At 44.0% G+C, this 27442-nt stretch overlaps 2 protein-coding genes and 1 long non-coding RNA gene across 4 annotated transcripts; 1 reads left to right on the forward strand and 2 right to left on the reverse strand.

Annotated features, from left to right (window-relative positions):
• Nucleotides 1-716: 716 nt before the first annotated feature.
• LOC147008892 (E3 ubiquitin-protein ligase SIAH1-like) lies at nt 717-5031 on the reverse strand. Of its 2 annotated transcripts, none has more exons than XM_085864081.1 (2): nt 4944-5031; nt 717-4498 (listed from the first exon to the last, which is right to left on the reverse strand). In XM_085864081.1, the coding sequence occupies exon 2, from the start codon at nt 4470-4472 to the stop codon at nt 3558-3560; it is 915 nt and encodes a 304-aa protein (XP_085720207.1). In that variant the 5' UTR covers nt 4473-4498; nt 4944-5031; the 3' UTR covers nt 717-3557. The 2 variants fall into 2 exon arrangements, with proteins under 2 accessions (XP_085720207.1, XP_085720206.1); XM_085864080.1 differs by having other exon boundaries at nt 717-4555; nt 4944-5028.
• A 4328-nt stretch (nt 5032-9359) lies between these two features.
• On the reverse strand, nt 9360-26017 carry LOC147008893 (uncharacterized). The gene is made up of 2 exons (XR_015053130.1): nt 25722-26017; nt 9360-10048 (listed from the first exon to the last, which is right to left on the reverse strand). It is a non-coding gene; the product is annotated as an uncharacterized LOC147008893 (long non-coding RNA).
• Nucleotides 11831-14960, forward strand: LOC147008894 (uncharacterized). The gene is made up of 2 exons (XM_085863488.1): nt 11831-12788; nt 13113-14960. The coding sequence occupies exons 1-2, from the start codon at nt 11904-11906 to the stop codon at nt 13371-13373; spliced, it is 1146 nt and encodes a 381-aa protein (XP_085719614.1). The 5' UTR covers nt 11831-11903; the 3' UTR covers nt 13374-14960.
• Nucleotides 26018-27442: the final 1425 nt, after the last annotated feature.

Consider the following 27442-nt stretch of genomic DNA (forward strand, 5'->3'; position numbering starts at 1 on the left):
TTCCCAAGGTAAGTTGGCTATAACTCAAGGCCTCATGGTGGTAATTCACCTGCTGTGACGTGTCCCATCTCATAGGATGTGTGTAAAGAAATTAAAACCCTCAACAACTTTGAACTCAGGTTGGACTGCCTACTCAAGGCCTTAATGAGCAGTGACAACGACTGTCTTTTCATCGGAGAGCTACCCTGAGTATGTCGTCTTGGAAAACAACCCTGAACAGTTTTGGTCGTTGTGTTACCATGTGTTAAACCCTGTGCTTCATTCACACGACGCTGCTGCCTTTGACACCTGTGTGCAAGGTGTGTCCCTCAAGGAAATGCCGATGATGCTGAAGTCGCTCATAGAAGGTGTAGAATTTGGGGACCGTTTGTGTCGAGGCACAAAGGTCCCGACCTTTGACCCCAACATTCTGACTTATGAAATGTAATGAAAAACAAATGTTGGTTCGGGTGGCTGGTTTGGGATCTTGGTGTCCTGAGTTTGAGCCCCGTTGGCTGCTGAATTAACGCCAGGTGAGGTTGAGTCAGCCTGTCATCCTTCCGAGGTCGGCAAAATTAGTACCAATGTACTGCTGACTGGTATAATGGTTGCTGTTCCATGCCTGAACACAACCACGGTGCGGTAATCTTTATCCTGATGAAGCGAAGGAAGGAATGCCGTGAAGGAGAAGGAGAAGCAGAAGGCGTTTATTAGGTTTTAAAATAACAGGACTGGAGATCAATTTGTATCACTATCGAAGTAAACAGAGGCAAGTTAAGAAAATAACTCGACAAGCCAAAAGAGACTTTGAGAAGGACATGGACTAAGAATATGTAGGTCAAGGTCATATGGTGATCCGAAACAAATATTGGCATCATTGAATCACTGGCCATTCATGGTCAATCACCAGGAGTAAGCCGGGGAGCCGCACAGTTGGCGATTGCAAACATCCAGGTTCCCTGCGCTCACGAAGTGAAAAGCGGGGTTTCGTGATGTGCCGTACGTATGTGCATGTCTGCATTTTAAAATTTAATTTTCTCAGCAACCGTTAGTCTGATTGACACAAAAATTGTCCAAGTTGGTGCTCCTCCTCCTGTAGAATTGTGTTTTTTTACCATAATTATGACGTCATAAGTAACATGGTACAGGCGCCATCTTGGACAAACCGAAAAAACTTGCACCTTTACATCTCCGACACCACTCGGTGGAAAGAATTTACACGTGGTTCGTTGTCAAGCATTCCCTATAGGAAATAAGATATGTTAATGATGATGTCAACGATGCCTTCATTATGACGTCATAATTCGACAAGTGCAATGCTTGATCCAGTCAGTATGAAAAAATAAATTCTCTACAATTGTTGATCCAATGGACACAATTTTCACCGTCGGAGCGCCTCCTCCTGCAGAATTTTTCAATGGTAATTATGACGTCATATGTCACGTGGTACTGGTGCCGTCTTGAAAAAAAAAAAATACTTTGCCCCTCCACATCACCGAAACTACTCCATGGAAAAACATCAAAACATTGCTCATTGAAATGTACTCCCCATGGGGAATCAGATACGTTAATGATGATGTCATCAGTTCCTTCATTATGACACCACATTTCTCACCAAATTGTAGCAAAACAGGAGGAGGTGGCGGTTTTGGCCATGACTGGTCTACGTGTCCTGGACGTCCTCGATTGTATCAGCTTCACCGATCCGCTGTTTCATCGGATACTTGGACGACAACTCTGTTTCTCTCACCCACACCATCTTCTCTTCCATGAAGTACAACGAATGACGACGTGATGTCAGCAGGGGAAGGGGTGGTTGCTCAACTCGTGCAGAGGTGCGCGTGTGTGTGTGTGTGTGTGTGTGTGTGTGTGTGTGTGTGTGTGTGTGTGTGTGTGTGTGTGTGTGTGTGTGTGTGTGTGTGTGTGTGTGCGTGTGTGTGTGTGCGTGTGTGTGTGTGTGTGCATATGTACGAACTTGGCCATGTTGGAGTATAGTTCTTTGGTGTTTACCCACTACCTCTATTTTGAAGTGCGAATGGTCAAGTTTTGATCTTTATTCAATGATAAATCGCCTGCTTGTCACCACATACACATTCCAATAAAATCACCGTTTCAGGGAAGGATACTCATGAAATGGTCATGGCCCCGGCACCACAGTATAGCTTTGGTTACACGACATTAACCCCGCGTTTTGAATTGGCCAGCGTTTTGGAAAGGCCAAAACCTATCTGGACCAGGAAACGAGCTTCCCATGGGGAAGAGGTGATCAACTAGGCCCAGTCCGTGTCAGTTGTCCCAAAATTCCTCATCTCTATTCATTTATTTATTTTTTAATGCTTCCACTTATTGTGGTGGCATGATTTCATGCTTTCAACTGGTTATGATCAACAGTGCATCACCACTGCTCCCGAGTATGGGGGTACCATTGATGCAACGGCCCTATTACCAGTTCACCGGTACTCATTCCGCCGACCTCGGAAGGATGACGGGCTGAGTCAGCCCCACCTGGTGTTAATTCAGAGGCTGACAGAGCTTGAACTCAGGACTCTAAGATCCCAAGCCTGCCAACCGAACCACTAAGCCAACACCAGGCTTCATCTCTCCTTTCATAGATCTTAATTTTAATAATCACAGGGATGCAGCAAGCAACACTGCAGGGTGACCTCGTACCAAACAGGCCAAAACACAAGCTGTGTGTCACGTGTGTTCACAGACGGGTGTGGACAAACACGTGGCATTCACCATATCATTCACTGAAGTTGCAATTTCTGCAACTTGTCTCCTAGTCTGACAAGATATCAAAGCTGCCCTTCAAAGCCAACCGCAGACTGGGCATCCTTCATCATTCCTTGATCAATTGGGACTACTCACGGCCGACAACTCCACAAGGCCCGAGTCCACAGCTCAATGTAGGAGAACCCAAAATGCACAACTTGAAGCATTTCAAACATAAATTCCTGGCTTTGCCATTGGCTTGTACAAAGGCTTCGTCTCCAACTAACAGGGTAAAGGAACGGACTAGGAGCGAGTGTGTCTTGTGTGGGAAAAAGCTCCAATTCTTTATTCAAACTGCACAGAGGAACCACGGCACTTACTGTCCGTGGAAATCCACACTTACTGCAAAGGAAAGTGAACTGGATGTAACAAAAAAAACACTTTTGGAGATTATGATCAGGCCTTGCTGTTCATGTGGGGAAACCCAAAGGGACATGTTCATCGCTGGGAGGATGCTCTGCACACTCAGGGTGGCCATCGGTGGGGATGCGAGGAAACGACCTCCTGTATTGGCGATTCAAGCTGTTCTTTGGGTAGGGTGTCAATTCAAATGAGTTGAGAACAATAAATTCAAAAAATTCACAAAACATTCAACCGAACCAGTCAAATTGAAAATGGAGGAGAATCCTCAGGTCTGCAGGTGGAGCCGCAGGAGAAGAGACGTTGACGAGGAAATCGTCGCGCTAGCTGGCTCCAGAAATGGTGCAGAGATGACCTTTATCACTGAGACATCAAGTGATAGCTCGAAACCTTGAGGATAGCCGAAAACGCGATGGTGAGAACATTTTTACACAATGACGAGGTTACCAAGAAGGTTCCCTGCAGTGCCAAGAGGTCTGTCGGAGGGTCCGGTGGGCAAAGCCGAAGCAGCTAACGGGTCGTACGTTACACTTCTGTACCAATTGCAATGCTCCAAAAGATGCGAATCCTTCAGCCCCTGACGTTTGGGAGGGCGACTGGGAGATGGTCACGTGGACGGTGAGATTTCCGTTCTCGGCAAACAGACGTGCGGTACTCAAGTTGATGGCGAAACAGTTCTTGTTAAGAATTGCTGTGTCGATGCCTTCTTGAATGGGGCTCGGCGTGGCATCCCAGGTGAGACGACGGCGATGACCGACGAGCTTGACGTGGTAGGTGAAGTGCTCGGCCTGCTTGCGTGTCCCGATGAGAATCACGATAGCGAACAACTGATCACGGCCATTGGATTCTCCTTGCTTCGTAAGGACGAGGAGGAAATGAAAGCCAAAGCAAAACTGCATTAGGACCGAGTCCTGGGCGTCACCGAGTTCGATTTTTTCCAGAACTATTCGCGTTTCCTCCTCCTCTAATTCCGTAATGAACTTGTGCTCGTCTTGCAGATGCGGCACCATGGCCTCGAGCCGACCCTGCCACCTGCAGGAGCTACTCGGACAAGGGCAAGGGTACGGGTGGAATTCACACAGGTCTTCGTGGTCCGGCTTGTCGGTGTACAGCATCCTCATTTGACAGCCGGAAAAAGCATACCTGCACGGAAAGCGCACGACTTCCGCCAATTTTTCCCGGGACAGGTTACGGTCACCGCTCATCGGACCCCAGCAAATGGCGCAGCATGTGAATTTTGACCGGCATGTGATGCAAACCATGTGACCGTACATGCACTTTATGATGGGCGGCAGAAGGTACTCAGGGCACAAGGAGCACCGGAAGAAGTTGAGCAGCTGTGTGTTCATCCGTGACATGTTCCAGCCTCGATGGAAACGTTGTGCTGGAAGTGACCGAGATACACCGTTGGAAACCCCCAGTCCATGCAGCCCACTCATTCCTGTAAACAGGTGTGTATCAAGTTCGTAGAGGAGCAGGGTAATTGTACTCCACCACTCTCCACCGCCGGAGGGGCGATGACGTAGGGCGTCGTGCAACGTCTGACGTCATAATTGCGAATCTCGATGACGTTTATGCAACATATCAAAACAGAATAATGAAATAAAAATAAATCATCCAATCATCATCATCTTGGATTAAGGGAAAGTTTGATACAAAGTGCAAGAGTCACAGTGCTGATCATATACTGTCCGCACTGGGCCGCACAACAAGACAGGCTAAGAATGACTAAAGATATCACGTTTATTCTCCTTTCTTACTCCCTCGACACTCCGTCCCCCTTTTTAAAGAGTATTTCCATTACTAACCGACCTGTCACTGCCACATACCTCGTCTGTGTCTTTCAAAGGGATCTCAATCGAGTCACTCATGGCCCTCTCCTGACGAGACAGGAAGTGACGTCACCGCATTGAGAAGCGCGATTTTTTTTTTTAATTTGTGTTCGTGAGCAGCACACGCTTTAATAACGGCTTCTGTTTTTCATTAAAAAATAAATATTTTAAAATTTGTGTTTGTGAGCTGCACACGCTTTAATAACTTATTCTGTTTTTCATTAAAAAATAAATATTTTAAAATTTGTGTTTGTGAGCTGCACACGCTTTAATAACGGCTTCTGTTTTTCATTAAAAATAATTATTTTAAAATTTGTGTTTCTGAGCAGCACACGCTTTAATAACGGCTTCTGTTTTTCATTAAAAAAAATAATTATTTTAAAATTTGTGTTTGTGAGCTGCACACGCTTTAATAACGGTTTCTGTTTTCAATTAAAAAATAAATATTTTAAAAATTTGTGTTTGTGAGCTGCACACGCTTGAATAACGGCTTCTGTTTTCAATTAAAAAATAAATATTTTAAAATTTGTGTTTGTGAGCTGCACACGCTTTAATAACGGCTTCTGTTTTTCATTAAAAAATAATTATTTTAAAATTTGTGTTTGTGAGCTGTACACACTTTAAAAACGGCTTCTGTTTTTCATTAAAAAATAATTATTTTAAAATTTGTGTTTGTGAGCTGCACACGCTTTAATAACGGCTTCTGTTTTTCATTAAAAAAATAATTATTTTAAAATTTGTGTTTGTGAGCAGCACACGCTTTAATAACGTCTTCTGTTTTTCATTAAAAATAATTATTTTAAATTTGTGTTTGTGAGCTGCACACGCTTTAATAACGGCTTCTGTTTTTCATTAAAAAATAAATATTTTAAAATTTGTGTTTGTGAGCTGCACACGCTTTAAAAAGGGCTTCTGTTTTTCATAAAAAAATAGTTATTTTAAAATTTGTGTTTGTGAGCAGCACACGCTTTAAAAACGGCTTCTGTTTTTCATTAAAAAACAAATATTTTAAAATTTGTGTTTGTGAGCTGCACACGCTTTAAAAAGGGCTTCCGTTTTTCATTAAAAAATCGTTATTTTAAAATTTGTGTTTGTGAGCTGCACACGCTTTAAAAATGGCTTCTGTTTTTCATAAAAAAGTAGTTATTTTAAAATTTGTGTTTGTGAGCTGCACACGCTTTAAAAACGGCTTCTGTTTTTCATTAAATAATAAATATTTTAAAATTTGTGTTTGTGAGCTGCACATGCTTTAATAACGGCTTCTGTTTTTCATAAAAAAATAGTTATTTTAAAATTTGTGTTTGTGAGCTGCACACGCTTTAAAAACGGCTTCTGTTTTTCATAAAAAAAATAGTTATTTTAAAATTTGTATTCGTGAGCTGCACACGCTTTAATAACGGCTTCTGTTTTTCATTAAAAAATAAATATTTTAAAATTTGTGTTTGTGAGCTGCACACGCTTTAAAAACGGCTTCTCTTTTTCATAAAAAAAATATTTTAAAATTTGTGTTTGTGAGCAGCACACGCTTTAAAAATGGCTTCTGTTTTTCATTAAAAAATAGTTATTTTAAAATTTGTGTTCGTGAGCTGCACACGCTTTAATAACGGCTTCTGTTTTTCATTAAAAAATATAATTATTTTAACATTTGTGTTTGTGAGCTGCACACGCTTTAAAAACGGCTTCTATTTTTCATTAAATAAACAATTATTTTAAAATTTGTGTTTGTGAGCTGCACACGCTTTAATAACGGCTTGTTTTTCATAAAAAAAAATTATTTTAAAATTTGTGTTTGTGAGCTGCACACGCTTTAAAAACGGCTTCTGTTTTTCATAAAAAAATAATTATTTTAAAATTTGTGTTTGTGAGCTGCACACGCTTTAAAAACGGCTTCTGTTTTTCAGAAAAATTAATTATTTTAAAATTTGTGTTTGTGAGCTGCATACGCTTTAAAAACGGCTTCTGTTTTTCATAAAAAAATAATTATTTTAAAATTTGTGTTTGTGAGCAGCACACGCTTTAAAAAGGGCTTCTGTTTTTCATAAAAAAGTTATTTTAAAATTTGTGTTTGTGAGCTGCACACGCTTTAAAAACGGCTTCTGTTTTTCATTAAAAAATAAATATTTTAAAATTTGTGTTTGTGAGCTGCACACGCTTTAATAACGGCTTCTGTTTTTCATAAAAAAAAATAGTTATTTTAAAATTTGTGTTTGTGAGCTGCACACGCTTTAAAAACGGCTTCTGTTTTTCATAAAAAAAATAGTTATTTTAAAATTTGTGTTCGTGAGCTGCACACGCTTTAATAACAGCTTCTGTTTTTCATTAAAAAAAATTAATATTTTAAAATTTGTGTTTGTGAGCTGCACACGCTTTAAAAACGGCTTCTGTTTTTCATTAAATAAAAAAATTATTTTAAAATTTGTGTTTGTGAGCAGCACACACTTTAAAAATGGCTTCTGTTTTTCATTAAAAAAGTTATTTTAAAATTTGTGTTCGTGAGCTGCACACGCTTTAATAACGGCTTCTGTTTTTCATTAAAAAAAAATAATTATTTTAAAATTTGTGTTTGTGAGCTGCACACGCTTTAAAAACGGCTTCTATTTTTCATTAAAAAAAATTATTTTAAAATTTGTGTTTGTGAGCTGCACACGCTTTAATAACGGTTTGTTTTTCAATAAAAAAAATATTTTAAAATTTGTGTTTGTGAGCTGCACACGCTTTAAAAACGGCTTCTGTTTTTCATAAAAAAATTATTATTTTAAAATTTGTGTTTGTGAGCTGCACACGCTTTAAAAACGGCTTCTGTTTTTCAGAAAAATTAATTATTTTAAAATTTGTGTTTGTGAGCTGCATACGCTTTAAAAACGGCTTCTGTTTTTCATTTAAAAAAAATATATATATGAAGAACACTTTAACCAGCCTCGGTGGTGTAATCGTCAGAGGGGGCTCTCTGCATCCTGGGAGGTCAGGGAAGCAAAGAGTGAGACCCCAACGGTCTTTGTCAGGGGATTCAGAGCATTAGATAAGTCTGCAAGCAAGAATGGACGCTTGATCTTTCTCCATTGATCTTTGACCCTTGAGTTTCACTCCATCTTCCTGATTCGTGGATCCTCGTTCAGCTTTTCACCCAATCCCCTTCATCTAATGACTAAAGACTATCTGGAAACCCCTCACTTGACCCACACTTGACCCTTGATCTTGGATCCAGTCCCTTTGATCTTTGTCCCTCACATTACTTGTTTTTATCACATAACGATGATTATATAACAAGCGATTCATTCACTTTCTTGATAATTCTCCCTCCATCTCCATACTTCCTTCTTTTTCTTCTCCTTTTCCTTCTTCGTTCTGCTCGATAGGTCAACTTTGTAAATGAACTAGCAAGTTTCATATTTGATAAAAAAAATCCATTGTTTAATCTTGTCCGCCGTTGTGGACAGACACCATCCTTCACATCGACTCGTATTCTGTGATGAGGACTTGCTCATTCACCCAAACACCTTGTTCGAGTACAGTGTTTCCTTATTTACATTCACACAGGTGAGCAAGGACTTGCTCATTCACCCAAACACCTTGTTCGAGTACAGTGTTTCCTTATTTACATTCACACAGGTGAGCAAGGACTTGCTCATTCACCCAAACACCTTGTTCGAGTAGAGTGTTTCCTTATTTACATTCACACAGGTGAGCAAGGTGGTACTTCACGTGAAGTCGTTTCGGATGACTTTCGAGGGATTCAAAAGCACAATGTTTCGGCCAAAGGTTGAGAGAGGCCTGATAAAGGTTCGAGCTTCACATTGTGGTCATTGTGCCTGTTTGTAAAATGAGGATTCGTATTTACCAAATTATGAAATTTTATTTGTTTCTTCAATGCGGAAGAATATACAATCAAATTGGCCTGCCTCATTCATTTCCTGGGATTCCCTGCCTCATTCATATCCTGGAATTCCCTGCCTCGTTCATTTCCTGCCTCATTCATTTCCTTGGATACACAGCCTCATACATTTCCTGGGATTCCCTGCCTCATTCATTTCCTGGGATTTCCTGCCTCATTCATTTCCTTGGATTCACAGCTTCATTCATTTCCTGGGATTCCCTGCCTCTTTCATTTCCTGGGATTTCCTGCCTCATTCATTTCCTTGGATTCACAGCTTCATTCATTTCCTGGGATTCCCTGCCTCTTTCATTTCCTGGGATTCCCCGCCTTGTTAATTTCTGGGGAAATCACCAACGGTTCCACGTCGGTGCAGTTTGTCAAGGATTCTCGAATAAAATATTTTTTCCGAATTACCTTACGAGGGTGACTTGAACAAGTAGATTGTCTGGGATTTGATTGTTCACTTGATACCTGACGTGCACCAATGAACTTAACCACGGAATTATTTTATTATTGCCAAAAGTTACAACCCACCGAGAAACTTCAAGGTTTATATTTATTAATTAAACGTAAAACAATAAATTATAAATCATAAATAAAACAATAAGTTATAAATCACAAAAATAAATTGTTTTTTTTTCCCAACAAACAAAATTGTTAAATCAGTGCCAAGTTTATTTGGGGAACGAACAACACAAGCAACAACAACAAAATTGGAACCATCTTATAACTAAATAAACCATACATTCCCTGTGTGATTTAGGTTCGCTTGTTCCAAGTATGACATTTCCTTTTTCTATTCTGAGGATCATTGTTCCAATTCAAGCGCTTTCTTCTTCAGGTTCAGTGCAATATTTTTCATGTGCAGCCGTTCTTTTTCATCCAAAAGTCTCTTCTCGGTCTCTCTGAGCTCAACCACACATTTTGTCGCTTTGTTCAGGATCATTGCTTCAGGAACATGACTAATTCCAACAAGCTCATCCAAATTATTTTTCAACTCCTTGAAGTTGTGCTTCAGCTTCTTCCTCCGGACCTTCTCCCTCAATGCCTCCTTGCTTTTCCTCTCACTGCACCCACAGTGACACGACTCTGGAAGAGAACTACTGCCGGAACGGCAACAGCATACTTTTCTTTTGCGTTTGATTCCGACAGCAGATTTCGTTGATGCAGCAGTATTTGTGCAGCTTGTTGACGGTTTCATCACGACAGTCCGCTTGGCCATACCTGCCTGGAAGACAATGAAAATGTAATTAACAACTCTCACAATGTCTGTCTCTCTCTCTCTCTCTCTCTCTCTCTCTCTCTCTCTCTCTCTCTCTCTCTCTCTCTCTCTCTCTCTCTCTCTCTCTCTCTCTCTCTCTCTCTCTCTCTCTCTCTCTCTCTCTCTCTCTCTCTCTCTCTCTCTCTCTCTCTCTCTCTCTCTCTCTCTCTCTCTCTCTCTCTCTCTCTCTCTCTCTCTCTCTCTCTCTCTCTCTCTCTCTCTCTCTCTCTCTCTCTCTCTCTCTCTCTCTCTCTCTCTCTCTCTCTCTCTCTCTCTCTCTCTCTCTCTCTCTCTCTCTCTCTCTCTCTCTCTCTCTCTCTCTCTCTCTCTCTCTCTCTCTCTCTCTCTCTCTCTCTCTCTCTCTCTCTCTCTCTCTCTCTCTCTCTCTCTCTCTCTCTCTCTCTCTCTCTCCAAAGAATAAATAATTCAGTGAAGACCTATTTTAATCCACACATCACATTTAACACCGATACACGTAAAATGGCACGAAATGGACGATTCATGTCACAACCACAGGAAGAGACCCAATGAACGATCGGTGTTGCAAACACAGGGAGAGACCTCAGGGAGAGAACGAATGAACGATCTATGTCACAACCAAAGGCTACACCAAAGAGAGATCTAATGAGTGATCCGTGGCAACCAAAGGCCATACCTTAAACCAGCGAGGTGGTTCAGGAGGAGGAGGAATCAAAGAAAGGCCGGAATTCACAGGTAAAGATCACGTGACTTTTCATCAATATTAAAATAATGCCTTTATCCAAGAGGACAAGATAGTACAGAACTTTGAAACGGGTTTACATTAAATTATTACCGATCATAAAGTCTGGCAACCCAATGTCTGGTCCAGTGACAACAGGGAGGACCTCAACACGGAGCACACTCTCCTTGAAAGTGACAGTCACAAGTCACACCTGCCATGAAAACATGAAACGATGTTCATCATCTGGAACCAGGCCAGTTTCCTGTCTGAATCCTGACAAACCACAATTAAAACTGGTTCAGACGCTCCGAGCAGAGTCGAGGGGTGTTTTTCATATGCAGCCTTTGACTGCTGGTTGCATCATTTCTGGGAGCGTGGCTGTGCTGCTGATGCAGTGCCCGTTTCCAGGAAGCTGGTACTCATTTTGCCATGCTCGGAAGGATGACGGGGTGAGTCAACACACTAGGTGTTGTGAAACAGCACGATAGGGGCTCCAACTGAAGACCCAAAGATCTTAAGCCAGACACCTTAACATAGAAGTCAACACCAGACTTACCGGCAAGCTCAATGCTTGATATCCTATAACAATGCAGCACTCATGGAACATGTGTTTGGTCGTTCACAAAATCATGCATTTTCCTCAAACTGCTGGGCATTGCCCTTGTTTTGTTGCAGTTTTTGTTGTGACCGGAAGCACTTGCAGAAAAAAATGGGAAAAAAGGAGCGGCCGTTCCTGGAGGAGGATCAACAAAAGCTGTTGGAGATTCAGAAGGTGAAGGAAGAGGAGGATAAAAGAATGGAAGAAAAAAAGGCATTGTGCGAACAGTTGTTGCAGAGAGAGAGAGAGAGAGAGAGAGAGAGAGAGAGAGAGAGAGAGAGAGAGAGAGAGAGAGAGAGAGAGAGAGAGAGAGAGAGAGAGAGATAAACTACAGGAAAGAGGTGAAAAATTGCACCAGAAAGAAGAACGAATGAAAGAAAGAGTGATTAATTCAGCTCGCAGAAAAATCTGTGCAGGACAAAGACGTTCAACACAGACATGAGGATGAACGATGGAGAAAAGAGAGAGAACAGCAGAATAAAACAGAGGAAGAGCAGCAGAGGAGAAACAAGGAAGAGGAAATGAGAAAACGTGATGAAGAACAGGTGAAAAAGAATGAAGAAGAGCTAAATAAAATAAAGGAGGCAGAGTGGAGGGAAATGGAAGAGGGATTCCTGAGAGAACAAGAGGAATTCCTCCGATGGAAGGAATCGGTCCATCAGGAGCAGACACGCAGAATGCTTGAGATTCAGCAAAAAGAGCAACAAGTTTTAAACAGTGAGCACGTGCTGTTCGGGTTGGAGAGAGAGATTGATAAACGAGAGAGAATCGAGTTGGAACAACAGGCTCGATTTGATAAAAAGATGGAATTGAAAGAACTCGAGATTAAACACAGAGAGTTTGAGACATGTCGCCAAGAGGACGAGATTAGATTGAGAGAACAAGATGTGGAGAATATGGAGAAACTGGTGCACCAAAGAGAAGAGGAGGAGAGTGGGCGGCAAGATAAATTTGTGGAGACACAGAGAATAAAAGAGGAAGAGTGTTTGTGTCGAGAGCAGGCGGTACATCTGCTGGAGCTGGAGATACGTAAACGAGAAAACGACGTTCAGACACGGGAACATGAGGTTTGGCGATGTGAGGAAAAGGAGAGAAAGAGACGAGAGCACGACAAACATGGGGAAATGAAACAGGAAGAGGTGAACCAGAAAGAAAAAGAAGCACATCGACAGAGAAAGAAAGAAAAGCAAAAGAAGAAAATACAAAAGCACAGAGAGGAAGGAAAGAGGAAACGTGATGAGGAACGAAAACCTGAACGTGATGAATCGCTCAAACAGCAACCAGGTCAACAACAGAAACCACACGTTGTTGGAGTGCAGAAGGAACAAAAACCTCAACGTGATCAAGGCCTGCAACAGGTGCAGCACGGTGTTGATGGATCAGACCGTATGCAGGACCTTCAACAGGTAAGTACTCTTCAGTACTTGGGAGAAGTTGGGGGTGAACACACTGGGTACAAACACAGTGAACCCCACGATGAAGTTGTTCAGTTGGATAATTGTAATTATTATTTTTGTGATAAAGGTCACAAATTGGCATGGTCATCCCCACGCAGGATAAATAACAAGAATTATAACTCACCTTGACAGGATCAAATCGACTAATTCACCTTGTCATCGATTTCCTGTTCCATCAGTTCATCTCCTTCTGTTCCCTTTCCTGAACAAGTTATCAATCTGATGAACACATCAATGTGTTTAATCTTTTATCTTTTTATTCTTTCTCCAAAGACCCCCCAGAAGAGGCGCTCGTTCCCTCCTCCTCCACCCTCTTACAAGAAACCTTCTTACCGGATGGAACGTAAGTTACCAAGATTGTTACCTCGCTTAAATTATAACAGATTTTGTCTAAACTCCGTGTTCTTCACCTCCATCGTGTCCCATTTTGTCCGTGCCTTCGAAATGGTGAAAACACGAATGTTTTGCTGCAATCGAAGTAAGAGAAGTACCAAACAAATCTTCCAGTTGGTGGAAGTATGGCACGAGTGTTGATGTGTTCATGCAGAAGTCATTGTGTCTCTCTCTCTCTCTCTTATGTGCACCTGGATGATCATTGAAGTAAATTATTTGAAAAATCAAATTTTTACAATCCCACTTGTAAATTAGCTCGGGGTGACTCGAGCTCCCTTCCCTGAACTTGAACATCTTGGTTCACCCGAAGGACATCAAATGTTTTTAAATTTAAATTTTAACAGTAAGTGGGGATTTGTGTGCTTCTGCAGGAGGTGCAGGCATGATGGACCAAACTACCAAAGTTCCCTTGTAAACTGTCAAAAAGTAAAGGTTTATGTAAATATGGTGGAAGATGGTGATGAAGAAAAATCAACATGTGAAATTGCAGGGGAAAGTGAAATAACATTGAGAGTGGGAGAGAGAGAGAGAGAGAGATTCATTCCAGGACTGTGTTGGGACGGATGGAGATTATGATGACAATGCCACTGATTGTGTTTGACCCTGTTGTTATTGTTGTGTGTGCAGAGGAAGAAGTCATAGTGACAGTTGCTGGGGAGGAACATGCCATGTTTGGCAGCGATTCCCTCATCGTTCTATCGTACAAACTATCCAGAAACAAAAGACGATACACCAGGCTCTTGCAGATGGCCGATTCAGCATTTTTTCAATGAACATCTGTCTCAAGAACTCCAGGTATTTAAACCTTCCATGGACTTGATTTAATCAGTTGCATCCTTTTTGTGTCCTTGTTTGTTAACTTGTCACTTCCTTGTTCATGATGAGAACTCAATAATTCCGAGTGAAGAGAATTTAAACATAGGAATGAATTGACCAACATGAAACAGGTGAGGTCTCTCCCTGATTTGTACAATCAATGCCAATCATGGTCTGTCACTCATGAAGGAAACTGCAGCCATGAACCCTTGGGATTTGCAGTGTCACTTCATCATTGTACACCATGTGTCACCTCATCACTGTGCACCATGTGTCACCTCATCACTGTACACCATGCATCACTTCATCACTGCACACCATGTGTCACTTCATCACGGGAGACCATGCGTCCCCTCAATACTGTGTAAACACATTTACACTCCAACATTATCTTTCCCTTCAGCTGCTGCCATCATCATCTGGATCGACTTCAAATATTCTTCCAAAACATCTCCCGCCTGAGCGGCCTCATCTCCTCAATAATCATTCCAAATGGCTCTCATTTATTGCTCTGCCTGAAGGATCTTTTCCACCAAGGTTCTCCAACCTTGATATTACATTTCACTCCAGCACCCAAGACTCCACTGTTGAATTGTCTTTGATAAAAGTGTTAATTTTCTTGTGTGAATGTGGATTTTCTCTTGTAATTACAGAGAATAAAATTAACCTAAAATTTCTTTTCCTTTCAAGTTATGTTATTTGTAAATCCACAGAACGGTGTCGAAAATATTGTTTTGGAAATGTCTCCTCGTGATTACTAATTTTAAAAGTAATTTAGAGTGTTTGTCTTTCGTGGCCAAACCGGAGCACCGAGAGGAAGCAAATTTGGCTTGGAGGCCCGAGGCGAGCTTCCGCTGCTGCTCGTGTTCCTGGACGATTTGAGGACGACATGGCTGGTAATCTGAGCGGGTAATTCATGCACACTTCGAGGAGTCTGTAATTCAGCAAAACAGACATGCAACTGGATGTTAAACACTCTTCTTGTTACTTTTCAGATCGAGATGAAAGATGAGTAAGCCGTCAAAGCGAGTTCTGGAAGGAAGTGTGTCACTTCAGACAGAAACGAAGAGAAGATGTGATTCAGTGAAAACCAACCACAGCAAATGGATAATATGTCGAGATGAACAAAGTCAAAGAATGTACAATCTTCAAAAGTATACATTTAAAAAACTTAAGTCGGTGATAATCGTCAGACGAGACAACTGCTTTGCGGTTGCAAATGGACAAAGTTGACCAAATTTGGTTGGAGCAGGTGAAGCTGGGAAACCAAACACCCCACATGGTAAAATAAATGCAGAAATGTGTACATCAATGAAAAAGGCTGCAAGCTAACAGAAAGGAGGCTTGGGATTAAAACCTCGATTTGAAATCATGAATAACCAACAGCAAGTTCAGAAGAGAGAATATTGACCGGACAACACGGTGAGCCTCATCAAGGAAAGGTATGCTGCGTAACATATCACCAATGGTTCCAAGGGAAAGAATCACAATGTAAAGTGTCGACAAATGATAACCTGGAAACAATCATTAGTCTTGCTAATAATATGAACAGAAATGAGATACAAGTGCAGGGTCATTGGTGCAGGACATGACATGGTGGCTCATGTGTGCCACCACAAACCATGTATGAACGCCTTTTCAAGCGACTTCAATCCCTTCAACTATAACACAAGATGTTCGTCCTTACGACAAAGCATTTAAACTTCTTGTGGATCAACAAGAAAGAAATCAGTGTTTCAAGAACAGCAGAGTTTTCTCATGCAGTCTTTATGTGATCAATACAAAAGAATTCTTTCAGATCTAGGAGTAAGGAATACAGACCACGACTGTCCGGCAACACTGAAATGGAAACTTGTTCAGCATTTTGACACCCGTATTGCAGTGTTTGATCAAAGTTGTGGCTCCAGATTCATCTGCGCATCTTGGGTTTCTATTGATGATGCTGTTGATAAACATTGGAACCTAGAAAAGGAGGAAAATGGAAACCAGAAACAAGAAAACCTTCTGCAGACACCAAAGATTCTGTGAGATGATACAAAGTTGTGCAAAAAAGAGGTGCAGACCTCAGCGTCAACAGGGATATCAAGTGAAGCAGATTCTAAGATGGTTCCAGGTACATTCTATCATTTCATTGCCAGTCTGTTAGTAGACAGAGTACACTTTCCGACAAATCAACAATAGAGCTGCAGAGTCTGTCGACAGACAGAAGAAAAGATCTTGATGACAGCACAACAATTATTGCAGCACAAGTGTGGTGTTATTACTCTTCTCGGGACTGCAACAACTTGTCATTTGTACGAGACACGCAGCAAAGACTTCATTGTTCTGAACAACACATTTGGCCAGGGTATCAGCTGTGATACCTTGCTGAGGCAACTGACCTGAGACCTCCCAAGGCACTGCAATCCTACAACAGATTCAAGAGGCTGAAGTGTAAGTGTATATTCCCAGTGACTTTTCAAATGATCACAGATTCAACTTGGAAATTTGACACATCAAGGGCAAAGACAATGCAATTGTAGATACTCTGTCAAGATCTGAAAAACTAAAGGATATTCCTGTAATCTGTTGGGAAGTATAACTGAGAGCAAGTTGTTTTTATTTTGTATTTCTGAATGCTATTCCTGGCTGTGAAAGTTTTTTTCTTGTTGTGTGTATTTTGTGTAAAAGGGAGGCAGGTTCTCACTCTGTTAAAACTTTCTTCCTTGAAGGGGGAGAGTGTTATGGCATACCATTTAATTGTGCTTTGGTGAAGGATATAATGGCTGATAAATTTCTTCCACTGCAACTGCAACTACAACCCTCCACCACGCAAAGGCAGAGTTTTAAAACAGGAGGTGAAGGAGATAAAGAACAGAAGAGAAGGCACGCACACGTTGTCTTGAGCTGCCACGCTCAATTTTTAAACTGACGTACCCAGTGAAGGAGGAATTGGGTCTTCTGTCTGCCAACCTCGGCTTCCGCTCCACTTCTCCACTTCCACTTCTGGGTTTGCAGCAACAGCAGGTTCTCTCAGGCATCTCATTCCACTTTCTCAAAGTTAAGTTTCTGGTCGTTATTTTTCCCATTTTAAAGCTTTATTTTCTCACCTTCATTTTAGTGTGTTCCTAGTTCGGTTTTGTTTCAAAAATCGTGCTGTTTTGTGAGTTTTCGTCGATCTTGTCTTTCCGGGTTCCTTGAGGCCTACCCGTCTCGTTGTGCGATTGTTTTTATTTGGATTCTCTCCCTGTTACCTTCAATTCCTATTTTCCCCACTTTCCCAACACCCCCATCCCTCCCAACCAAACACTGTTTCTTGTCTTAAATTCAAAAGAAAAAAAACACAACAAAAAACCCCACCTTTCTCCCTGCATACCCACGAGACCCGATCCTTCTTCGTCTTCATCTTCTTCTTCCTCCTCCTTCTGCCGGCACACCATCTTCCTTCCACTTGGGTTTTTAATCTCCCGATTTTTTCCGATTGAGTCAGTCCCAATGAGTCGCATAAGTCTTTTGCAGAAGTCCATGACCTAATCTGATGAAAACTCTCTCTCAAAAAAATAATAATAATAATAATAACGATCTCTGATAATGCTTCATCTTCCTCTTTCACACGTTCGGTTCTCATGACTCCCTCTCACCTTTCTCAAAAACTACCCTCACCTTTCTCCCTCAACTCTCTACACTCACCCTTCTCAAAATTGCCCCGCCCCCTCGCATCCACAAAGCTCCATCCTACCACTACCCTCTCACCTCCATCTCATCACTCCACCTCTTCAAATCCTCAACTGCCTTCTGCCCCTCTCTTCCTTCCCCTTTCCCCAAGCACCACAGAGCGTTTTCTCCATCTCATCCGGCCCCTCCCCGAGCTATTCTGCAATCCCCCACACTATTTCAACAACTCTCCTAACCTCCACCACTCCTCCCTTGTCCGACCCTCCCCCTCCACTCCCATCCCCTGCTCCCAAAGCCTCCTCCCCTTCCTCTTCATTAACAGTGTGGACCTCAAATATCCGGGGCCTTCGCTCAAACCTTACAGATCTTTCCACAAAGGTTGCCACTGACAAACCAGATATAATCTGTTTCACAGAAACTTTTCTCCCTCAAGGCGTCTCTGACTCCCAAGTATCTCTCCCTGGATACTCCCCCCTCCGGTATGACAGTCCTGTGCCTCGTCCTAGTGGAGGAGTTGCTCTCTTCATCAAAAACTCTATTCCTCATTCTCCATGCACTGCCTTCACACCCCACGAATACCTCTGGCAACTGCTTCCACTCCACTTCCACCTAATGTTTATATGTGTACTGTACCATCCACCAAACAGTGATGACTCCATTTACACCTCACGATCCGAAAACATGGACCAACTTCTATCTTCTCATCTGAACTCTCTCTTCCTCAAATGTGGTGACTTCAATTGTCATTGTGCCAGTTGGCTCGGTGTGGGTACCTCTCTCACCTGTCATGGCACTTCAGCAAAAGACTTCTGCGACTCATTGGGACTGACTCAATCGGTCAACATCTCAACCAATGGCAACCAGGATCCCAACCAATGGCACTCCATCTCTTGTGGATCTGATTTTGACAAATTTCCTTGAAAATATCTGCTGTTCTTCCTCCGCTCCAATAGGTTCTTCTGACCACGTGCTTGCCAAAGTGGACATCTCTCTGGTTGTTATCAGAGAACCACCTCAGCGCCATCGAGTCTGGCATTGCACTCAGGCTGACTGGCAGGGTCTCCAAGCAGCCATCAAACTTCTAGACTGATCTCCCATTGGTACTTTCTCCAACATAAACTCATCCTGGGAATTCTTTCAAAGAAACTTGCTCTCCCTCAGGCACAGATTTATCCCCTCTCATCTTCAGTTGTCCTACACTTCTTCCCACGTATGGTTCACTGAAGCTTGTGGTGAGGCAGTTCTCCTGAAACAACTTGCCTTTGCCTCATGGAAAGCAAACCCAACTGAGGGTAATCTCAGTTCCTTCCATAAAGCTCGGAACAAGTGTGTATCTACCCTCAGGAGAGCCAGAAAACAACATCTTTCGATGCTAAAGTCTGAACTCTAAAACCTCTCTCCCTTCTCCAAATCCTGGTGGCGTCCAATCAAATCTGTTTCTGGTGTATGTTCCCCCTCCATCCCCTCCCTTACTTCAAATGGCCGGACTGCTGAAACTGCATGTGAAAAGGCTGAATGCCTAAACTCGGTGTTTGCATCGAAATCTTGTGTACGAAACCCATCGCTTTCTGTACCCACCTTGCCCAGTTGCACCCAACTGTCCATGGACTCTGTGTCCTTTTCTTCCGACAAAGTGGAGAGTTTGCTTTCAAACCTCGACTCAGATTCTGCAACCAGTCCAGACTGCATCAGACCACGTGTCCTAAAAACCTGCTCCTCTGCTCTTGTTCACCTTCTCTCTGTTCCATTCACCCTCTCATTTGCTCAAGGTGATCTGTCATCTCCTTGGAAATCAGTAAACATTACTGCCCTGCATAAAAAGGTGCAAAAACAGATCCCTGCAACGACAGACCAATCAACCCTCTTCCATTCATCAGCAAGGTTATGGAATCCATCATCGCTTCAGAAATTAAAATCCTTCCTCTTCTCCAATGGCTGGATGTCCGATCATCAATTTGGTTTCAGACCATGCACTCTCGCCTAGATATACTGCTTCTGCTCTCCTTACAATGGATGGAGATCCTCAATGCCAGGCATGAAATCACAGCCATATCCCTCGACATATCACGTGCTTATGGCACGGTCTGGCACCCTGCCCTGCTCACCAAACTCTCTTCCTATGGTATCCAAGGCCATCTCCACTCACCACTCACAGACTTCCTCTCCTGTCACAGTCAACGTGTGGCCCTAAATGGAGTTCTCTCATCCCCTCTTCCTGTCCAGGCTGGAGTTCCTCAAGGCAGTGTTCTGGGCCCTGTTTTTTTCTAGTTTTAATCAATGATCTCTCCGACTCTCTGGAAAATCCTCTTTATCTCTTTGCTGATGACTCCACCCTCTGCCGTACCATCTGTCATCCCTCAGACCAGCAAGCAGCAGCTTGTTTGCTCTCTGCAGATCTGGATAAAATCACAAACTTGTGCAACACGTGGAACATGTCTTTCAATCCTGACAAATCTCACACTCTCACTATGTCTCTCTGAAAGGACCTTTTGGAAAACTCCCCGCCCCGATCTACTTTCCAAACAATCCTCTGAAGAAATCCTTTCATTCAAACTTCTGGGTCTCACTATCTGCCATGATCTTTCCTGGGAAAGCCACATTTCCAATCCGGCCTCCAAAACCACTCGCCGACTCAGCATCCTCCATCGTGCAAAGCCCTTCCTCGGCACACCTGAGCTCCTGACCACATGCAAAGCTTTAACCACAGCCTGATGGAGTCCTGCTCTCCCCTCTGGTCTGGTGCTCCTGCCTCTCCCCTTTCTCAGCTTCACGCTGTGGAAACCAAAGCATTGAGGAACATTGGTATCTCCCGCGGTGAGGCTGAGTCTTTGTGCCTCTCACTCTCTCACCGCAAGCAGGTCGGTGGTCTTTTTGTCTTCTTCCGTCTCCTTTCTGGTCTCGCCCCTCCCCCGACTCTGCGTGCAATATGTCCCCCCCCCGCCCCGACCCTGCATGCTATATGTCGCCCCCCCCCCCCACAACCATATTTCTGCACGGTGCTCAAGGTCTGCCTTCTGGTAAAAATACCAAAATCAAGAATCACTGTTCACCTTCACTTTTTCATTCCTCTTTTTTTCCTGCCTCTGGAATAAACTCCCTCACCCTCTTCAATCCCATTCTTCCCTCCAGGCCTTCAAAACAGCTGTTCACCACCATCTCTTATCTTCCCCCATCCAAAACCTCGATCTTTTCTACCCCCGTTAATCCACCCCAAACCCACCTCCTTCAAATTCCCTGCCTTCCTTCCCGAAAGTTCCCTGTCGTGCAAGATCCTGGTGGTGGTGGTCGTATGGCAGCTTAGCTGCCGTGGTAGCTATCATTTCTTGAAGCGCGACTGTGTCGCTGATGCAGTGCCCCTCTACCAGTACACACACTGAAACTGGTACTCATTTCGCCGACCTCGGAAGGATGACAGGCTGAGTCAACCCCCTGGTGTATTAATTCAGCGGCCGACGGGGCTTGAACTCAGGACCCTCGGATCCCAAGCCGCCACCCGAACCACTGAGCCATCACGAGGCTGTGCAAGGTCCTGAAATTTCCTGTGGTGTCCATCATGAATACCTCATGTTCCCACCCCATCCCTCTCCCTTCTACAGATCTGATATCTCTGTTCCCCACTGTTTTGTCCTTCCCTCTCCTGCCCCCTTATCATGCGTTGTGTGTTAGCTCTCATGCGAGCCTTGACAATGTACAAAAAATACAATAAAATAAGCAAAAACAAAAAATCAGGTGATATTTCAAAAATGTATTGGGCCCGATGTGTTCTCGTGCATCAGGCAATATGTGGCGGAGGTGTGCGCTCTACTGTTCAGTTTATTATGGAACACACCAGAACACAAACACCACACAAAACAAGTCCTGGCGAGGGTCTGCAATCTCTGATTGCACCTTTTCTTTTAAAAGTTGTGAAAATGAGACTTTCAAAGAAGATTTGACGAGAAAACCAACATGATGAATGCAGGATTTTCTTCCTCACCATTGTGGATGGAGTCAAGCCAGCTCTTCAGCCAATAGATGGCTTTGAAGGCTTCATACACATGCAGCTTCATGACGTTATATATACTCGTACACGAGAGATGCGCTGGAAGGTGAGGGATTTCGGTGTGGACTTCTGTTCCCAAAAGCAGTTCTATTGGAGATGCCCCTATGACGTAATGTGTTGTTGTACGATAATTAAGGAGAAATATGAAGATCTCCAGATGCCAATTGGTGTGATCGATACATGGTGTGGGAAGAGATTTACCCAGAATGTGGAAAACGTTCTCCCTGTGAGTTGTCTTGAGATCAATACGGTGTAATTTGGTAATATTGTTGTGTTTCCGGGTTCAGTGGCGAGGAACGACCCGCTAGATGAAGCAGTTGGGCCGTCTCCACCCGAACACCCGGAATTGAAGGTCGTCACTCCGGACAACTCCGAAGTCGACGGGTCGCTTTATGCACCGTGGACGGCAATATTTTGACCGCGCGGTTGGGGACTTTTTGTCTGATTTCAATTTACCTAATTAGCCACGTGGTCGAACTCCCGTGGAAGCCACACCCTCGGCCGGCTTTGTCCGAACCGAGTCGCTGTTACCGACTCGGATCCAGCGAAAACGAGCGGGAATTACCAAAGCCGTGCCGGTCCAAATAACAATTTACGGCACAATCGGCCTCCCTAATTCTCAAGCCCGAACCATACAGGGTCAATGAAAGAAAACATAAACAACGAACTGGAACATTTAACAGTTATTTATTTACAATAGGCAATCGGGTGGGAAACACAGAGCAGACTTAATCACGAATATAAATGTAGGCAAATGTACAATGGCAATTACTTAACAGTTTTACTTACAAGACTGGCCACAGACGGACACACACAACGACAAAGAAATGGAGCTGGCTGGCCTTTATTGGGCCCTCCAGCTGCGGAGTATAGGCAAGCTGGGGGTCAGAGTCTGGTCAGGTACCTGGCCGCCTCGTGCGGTTTTACCGACTCGCACTTGTGGAGCTCGGAGTCCGTGGAAGGGAACGGGGATCCCCAGCTCGAGCGCTCCAACACAACCCACCACAGTGGGACTCGAACCCACGAACCACAATCCAACGAGCGCAGCCAGGATCCTACGAACGCCCTGCCCAGCCACGAACGATGACCGACGACCATGAGAGTCCAGCAGACCAGAAGCAAGGAACGACCTCCAAGGAACCAAGGAACAACACACACCAACACTGGATACAACTCGCGATCCTTCTTATCCCTCCCCCGTGCGGGGTGGAGAGATCCGCTCTCCTGTAACTCGCCTCCGGATTGGATGCGGCGTTTTTGGGTGTCGTGGTGGCTAGCCACGATTGGAGGAGAGGGGCGTGTCGGCGTCTCGGTGCTCCTCCCCCGAGAGAGGCTCTTTTGTTGTCTTCCCCAGTGTCGAGAGGGGAGACATTCTTCTATGATGGGGCGGAGTCAGAGCTGAAGCGATCTCAGCCCTGATTGGAAGGGAGGAACATTCCATCTTGCTGGGGCGGAATCGGCTCTGAGGCAAGGGGGGCTCCACCCATGTCCATAGTTAGAAACACGTGCGTTACGGCACCATGGTGTAAAGTGAAAGATTGGCGGGTTAAGCACTTTTTCGCCTGCAGAGCGGGAGGAGGAGTGAAGCGAGGGTTCCGCTGGCGTCGGGAGATTTAAAGATGTAAAAAACCTGACTATAAAAGAAACCTGCAGCGCACACATGAAATTAACCCATTTTTTAATGGAGGAGAGATTCTAACTATCCACATATACTTAACGAAATAGCTAAACTTTGGCTCACCTCTATGTGTGAATGCGAATGGTTTCCAGATTCGTAACAATATTTGTTTCCATGAATACTGCAAAACTGTTTGAACTTGAAACTGATAAACTGGGGTCCATTGTGTGGAACAATTTCATGTGGCGAGTCGTGGATGGAAAATACAGGTGGTTCTGTTGCGGGGCCGGGTATCGGCTGTGAGCACGACCACCAGATGGAGCAGTAGAGTCGGCTCGACCGATCGCCCGGAATTTAGATCGTACCTTTTCGGAAAACTCTGAAAAAGTACGGGTGCCCGATCGGACCGTGAAGCGTCAATATTTCTGCCACGTGGTACAGGGTTATTCGCCAATTTTCGAAATACCGAGAGACCACGTGGCGATTTACCGAGTCTCCACACCCTCGACGGCACCGGTACGGAACGAGCCGCTTTGCGTATTCGAACTGCGTGCGACCCGAGCGGTTTGATCGCCGAGATCCGTCGGTCCAAAATATCCCGTGACAGCGGCAACAGCCTGGCTCATTTCCGAACACATCACGCTAAGCCAATGGAGGAAAGGACACAAACGAGCGGATACATTTCACAAATTGGGATGTTTATTTGCAATAATAATTGGGGAACGAGAGAAGCACGCAAGAGCACAGTTAAACCGATTATGAAAGGCTCGTATGTACAGCATGGTACTTATACAATTTACTACTTAACTGACTGTCGCCACAAACACTCATTACGCACACACCCAAAGAATCGGACCAAATGATCTTTATTGAGGCCTGTCTCGGACCTATCCGCCTTGTGCCATCTTCAAGGACCAGGTCCTCGGGGCAGAACTGGGCACCGAGCACAGTCCAGACGCCTTCACAACCGGGCTCCAGGCGAATGAAATCGGCAGGGTGAAAGCTGGCAGGAGAAGACCCTCCGTGGCACCGATCACTCCGTGCGCAGACGTTCACTTCTTGCCAGAACTCTCAGGACCCCCCAACCCCCGGAACGTGCAGACCGCGCCTATAATTATATCCCCCTCTTCAGAAGGGGGGGGGCCTCCTTGTGACCTTCCCTCTCTCACTGGCCAGTTTTGGCGTGCAAATCGCTCTTCCCCTCTGTCACTGGCCAAAACGGGCGGCAAGCTTCTTGATTGGCCCGAGGACATGGTGACATCACGCGGAGCCCTTTCCTCCTGTCGCGGGATCTGATTGGCGGGCGACGGTCACCTCAATCGTTGCACGCTGATTGGTCGAGGGCCGCCGCGCGGCTCCTCCTTGAACTCCGCCCACCATGACGTCGGCCAGAGCGAGTTGAAGGAAGCGAAGTGAAGGTGAGGATGATGTGGTGACGTCGGTGTTGATATTGGTGGTGGAAAAATAAAAGAAAAACTCAAACTATCAAAATAACTCCACAGCACATGAACATTCAATTACCCATTAGACGAGGGTCGGGACCCAAACTGGCAACATTAACTTACCGATATTACTGATCTACAGGACCTGTATGTTGTGTGCTCATGGCTTCCAGATTCGCAACAGTTCGGCTGCAATGACGGATTGGGGAGAGGTGGACGAGACGATCATGAAACGGAAAACCAAGAAGTAAAAACTTATCGTGACGTCACCAGATTTGTATGACGTTGTTTCCACACAGGCGGCTCATTTGAAGTTTGTTGAGATTGAGTTTTGTTCATCACGTTAACATCCTCCATGTTGGGAGTGTTGATGATGTTTTGTTCATCACGATAACATCCTCCATGTTGGGAGTGTTGATGATGTTTTGTTCATCACGATAACATCCTCCATGTTGGGAGTGTTGATGATGTTTTGTTCATCACGATAACATCCTCCATGTTGGGAGTGTTGATGATGTTTTGTTCATCACGTTAACATCCTCCATGTTGGGAGTGTTGATGATGTTTTGTTCATCACGATAACATCCTCCATGTTGGGAGTGTTGATGATGTTTTGTTCATCACGTTAACATCCTCCATGTTGTTTTGTTCATCACGTTAACATCCTCCATGTTGGGAGTGTTGATGGTGTTTTGTTCCATTTGTGGTTCGAGTCTCGGATACTTCCCCAGACCGAGCTGTCCGGATCATGGTGTCCATGTTCAAATGAGCTTCGTGAAGGAGACCTCAACACAGACATGGCGATGAACATTTATCTCTCATTTGATCCTTTATTTCATCACCAGCGTCGTAATCCCCAAAATCACACCTTCTCACTCCCTTCCGAAACCCAAACGTGTAATTAGTGACGTAATTACCTTGTCCGACGAGGTGAAACACGTGACGTTCAAATGAAACTTTCTGTCGATGGTCCAAGTGATCGTTCAGTTCTCCGATCGCGTCAAATCCTCCTCGTGCGTCATTATCATGTTCCTCATCACCAGGAAACGTCATTCGTTCCCCACAGGATTTCATCAAACACCACACGACGTCAAACCGCCATCCACACACCCTCCCTTCCTTCATTCCTTCACACCAGAATACCATCATAAATGTGCAAGACTCACATTGTTTATCACTAATTACTGATATGTATTTGTTTATTCATCGTGTTGATGATTTTGACTATTTTTACAGTTAATGACGTCATTCCTCCATACCCGGAAATAGTGCGTCTACCCCGGAATTAACGCGCGGCGGTAAACTGTACTATAATTCTCAACGGCGCGATAATAAAATAGTGCGTCTAACCCGGAATTAACGCGCGGCGGTAAACTGTACTATAATTCTCAACGGCGCGATAATAAAATAGTGCGATCGCATTCTTGTTGAATTAAATATAAAAACGAGAACCTGAACTCTGATTACAGGTCAGAAACAGGGCGGATAAAGCACTCGTGATGTTCATCAACTTGGGCCGCATGGTATTTACCGAGATTAATCAGAGAAAAATAAAATAAATTATACAAAAGGTGTAACGGTCAAAACAAATGACGCGCGAGGAGGGGGCGTGGCTACAGTCAATTATGACGTCACAGTGGTTGTTGTTGCAGACAATGAGAATTCCATATTCGGGATCATTCAACACAGAGATTGATTGTGAAACGCCATTCCGTGGATAGACGTGCATGAGAGATGTGGTCTCTGATCGCAGCGGTCATGATGTTCGTCTCCGGAGAACCATCCCGACCTCCACAGCAGGTAAGCGGTGATTGTAAGAGATAACGTTTTTGGGTTGATGGAGAAGTGAACGGGTGGTGTATTCCATGTTAGATTTCTCTTATTTTGGATTTGATTGAAAATCCGAGTGAAGACGAGAGTGACACGGCGAGTGTGATTCAAATATAAAACGTTTCACGGAAATAACTTTCTCACAAGAACGTCGATCGTGGGGCGGAGTGTGTGTGAGTGGAGGAAGCGACATGAAGAGAGGTGATTCGTCATGTGATTAAAATGGCCACAGGAGTGGGATTCAAAACGATCCTCCATCCATTGAGATGATCAGAGATTGTTCAATATTCACACATATGTAAACTAGAGTCTTTGCACAGTATACTCGGGGGGGGGGGGGGGAGTACTTTATGTGTCGGCGAAGTTGTAGTCCCGTGTGTGTACATTTGTGTGTGGTGTTGTCATCACATTGTACTTGGTAGTTGGGGATAACTCGTAGGAAGATATAAATCATCGTGGAAACCTGTTTGGATAATTTATGTTTATCAAGAACATCCTGGAAAAGTTACTTCTGAGGAAACTTGTCGTGTGTGTGTGTGTGTGTGTGTGTGTGTGTGTGTGTGTGTGTGTGTGTGTGTGTGTTGAGCGTCTTACGAAAATGCGACAAAGATGCGAGGCTTGGAGATATCATTCAGGGAATTGCAGACGTAAATTGTGACACTGCTCCAATACTTTCCTCCGTGCAAGCATCTAGCAGTGATGGAGGGTCCTTTTCGGACGTTTTGGCGACGGAAAAGGTGTCTATCTTAGATGACTTCGGTTATCGCTTCGTCGTGGGTTACTTCAGCCACAGGCTCAGCGATGATTC

Source organism: Eptatretus burgeri, chromosome 18, assembly GCF_056783735.1.
Source record: "Eptatretus burgeri isolate ZD-2024b chromosome 18, Ebu_testis_v1, whole genome shotgun sequence".
NCBI lineage: Eukaryota > Metazoa > Chordata > Myxini > Myxiniformes > Myxinidae > Eptatretus > Eptatretus burgeri.

Coding starts and splice junctions, on each gene's coding strand:
- LOC147008892 (XM_085864080.1), bottom strand. CDS start 4,553: ATGAGTGGGCTGCATGGACTGGGGGTTTCCAACGGTGTATCTCGGTCA.
- LOC147008894 (XM_085863488.1), top strand. CDS start 11,904: ATGAGAAAACGTGATGAAGAACAGGTGAAAAAGAATGAAGAAGAGCTA. Junction 12,789..13,112: donor GTATGCAGGACCTTCAACAG/GTAAGTACTCTT, acceptor CTTTCTCCAAAG/ACCCCCCAGAAGAGGCGCTC.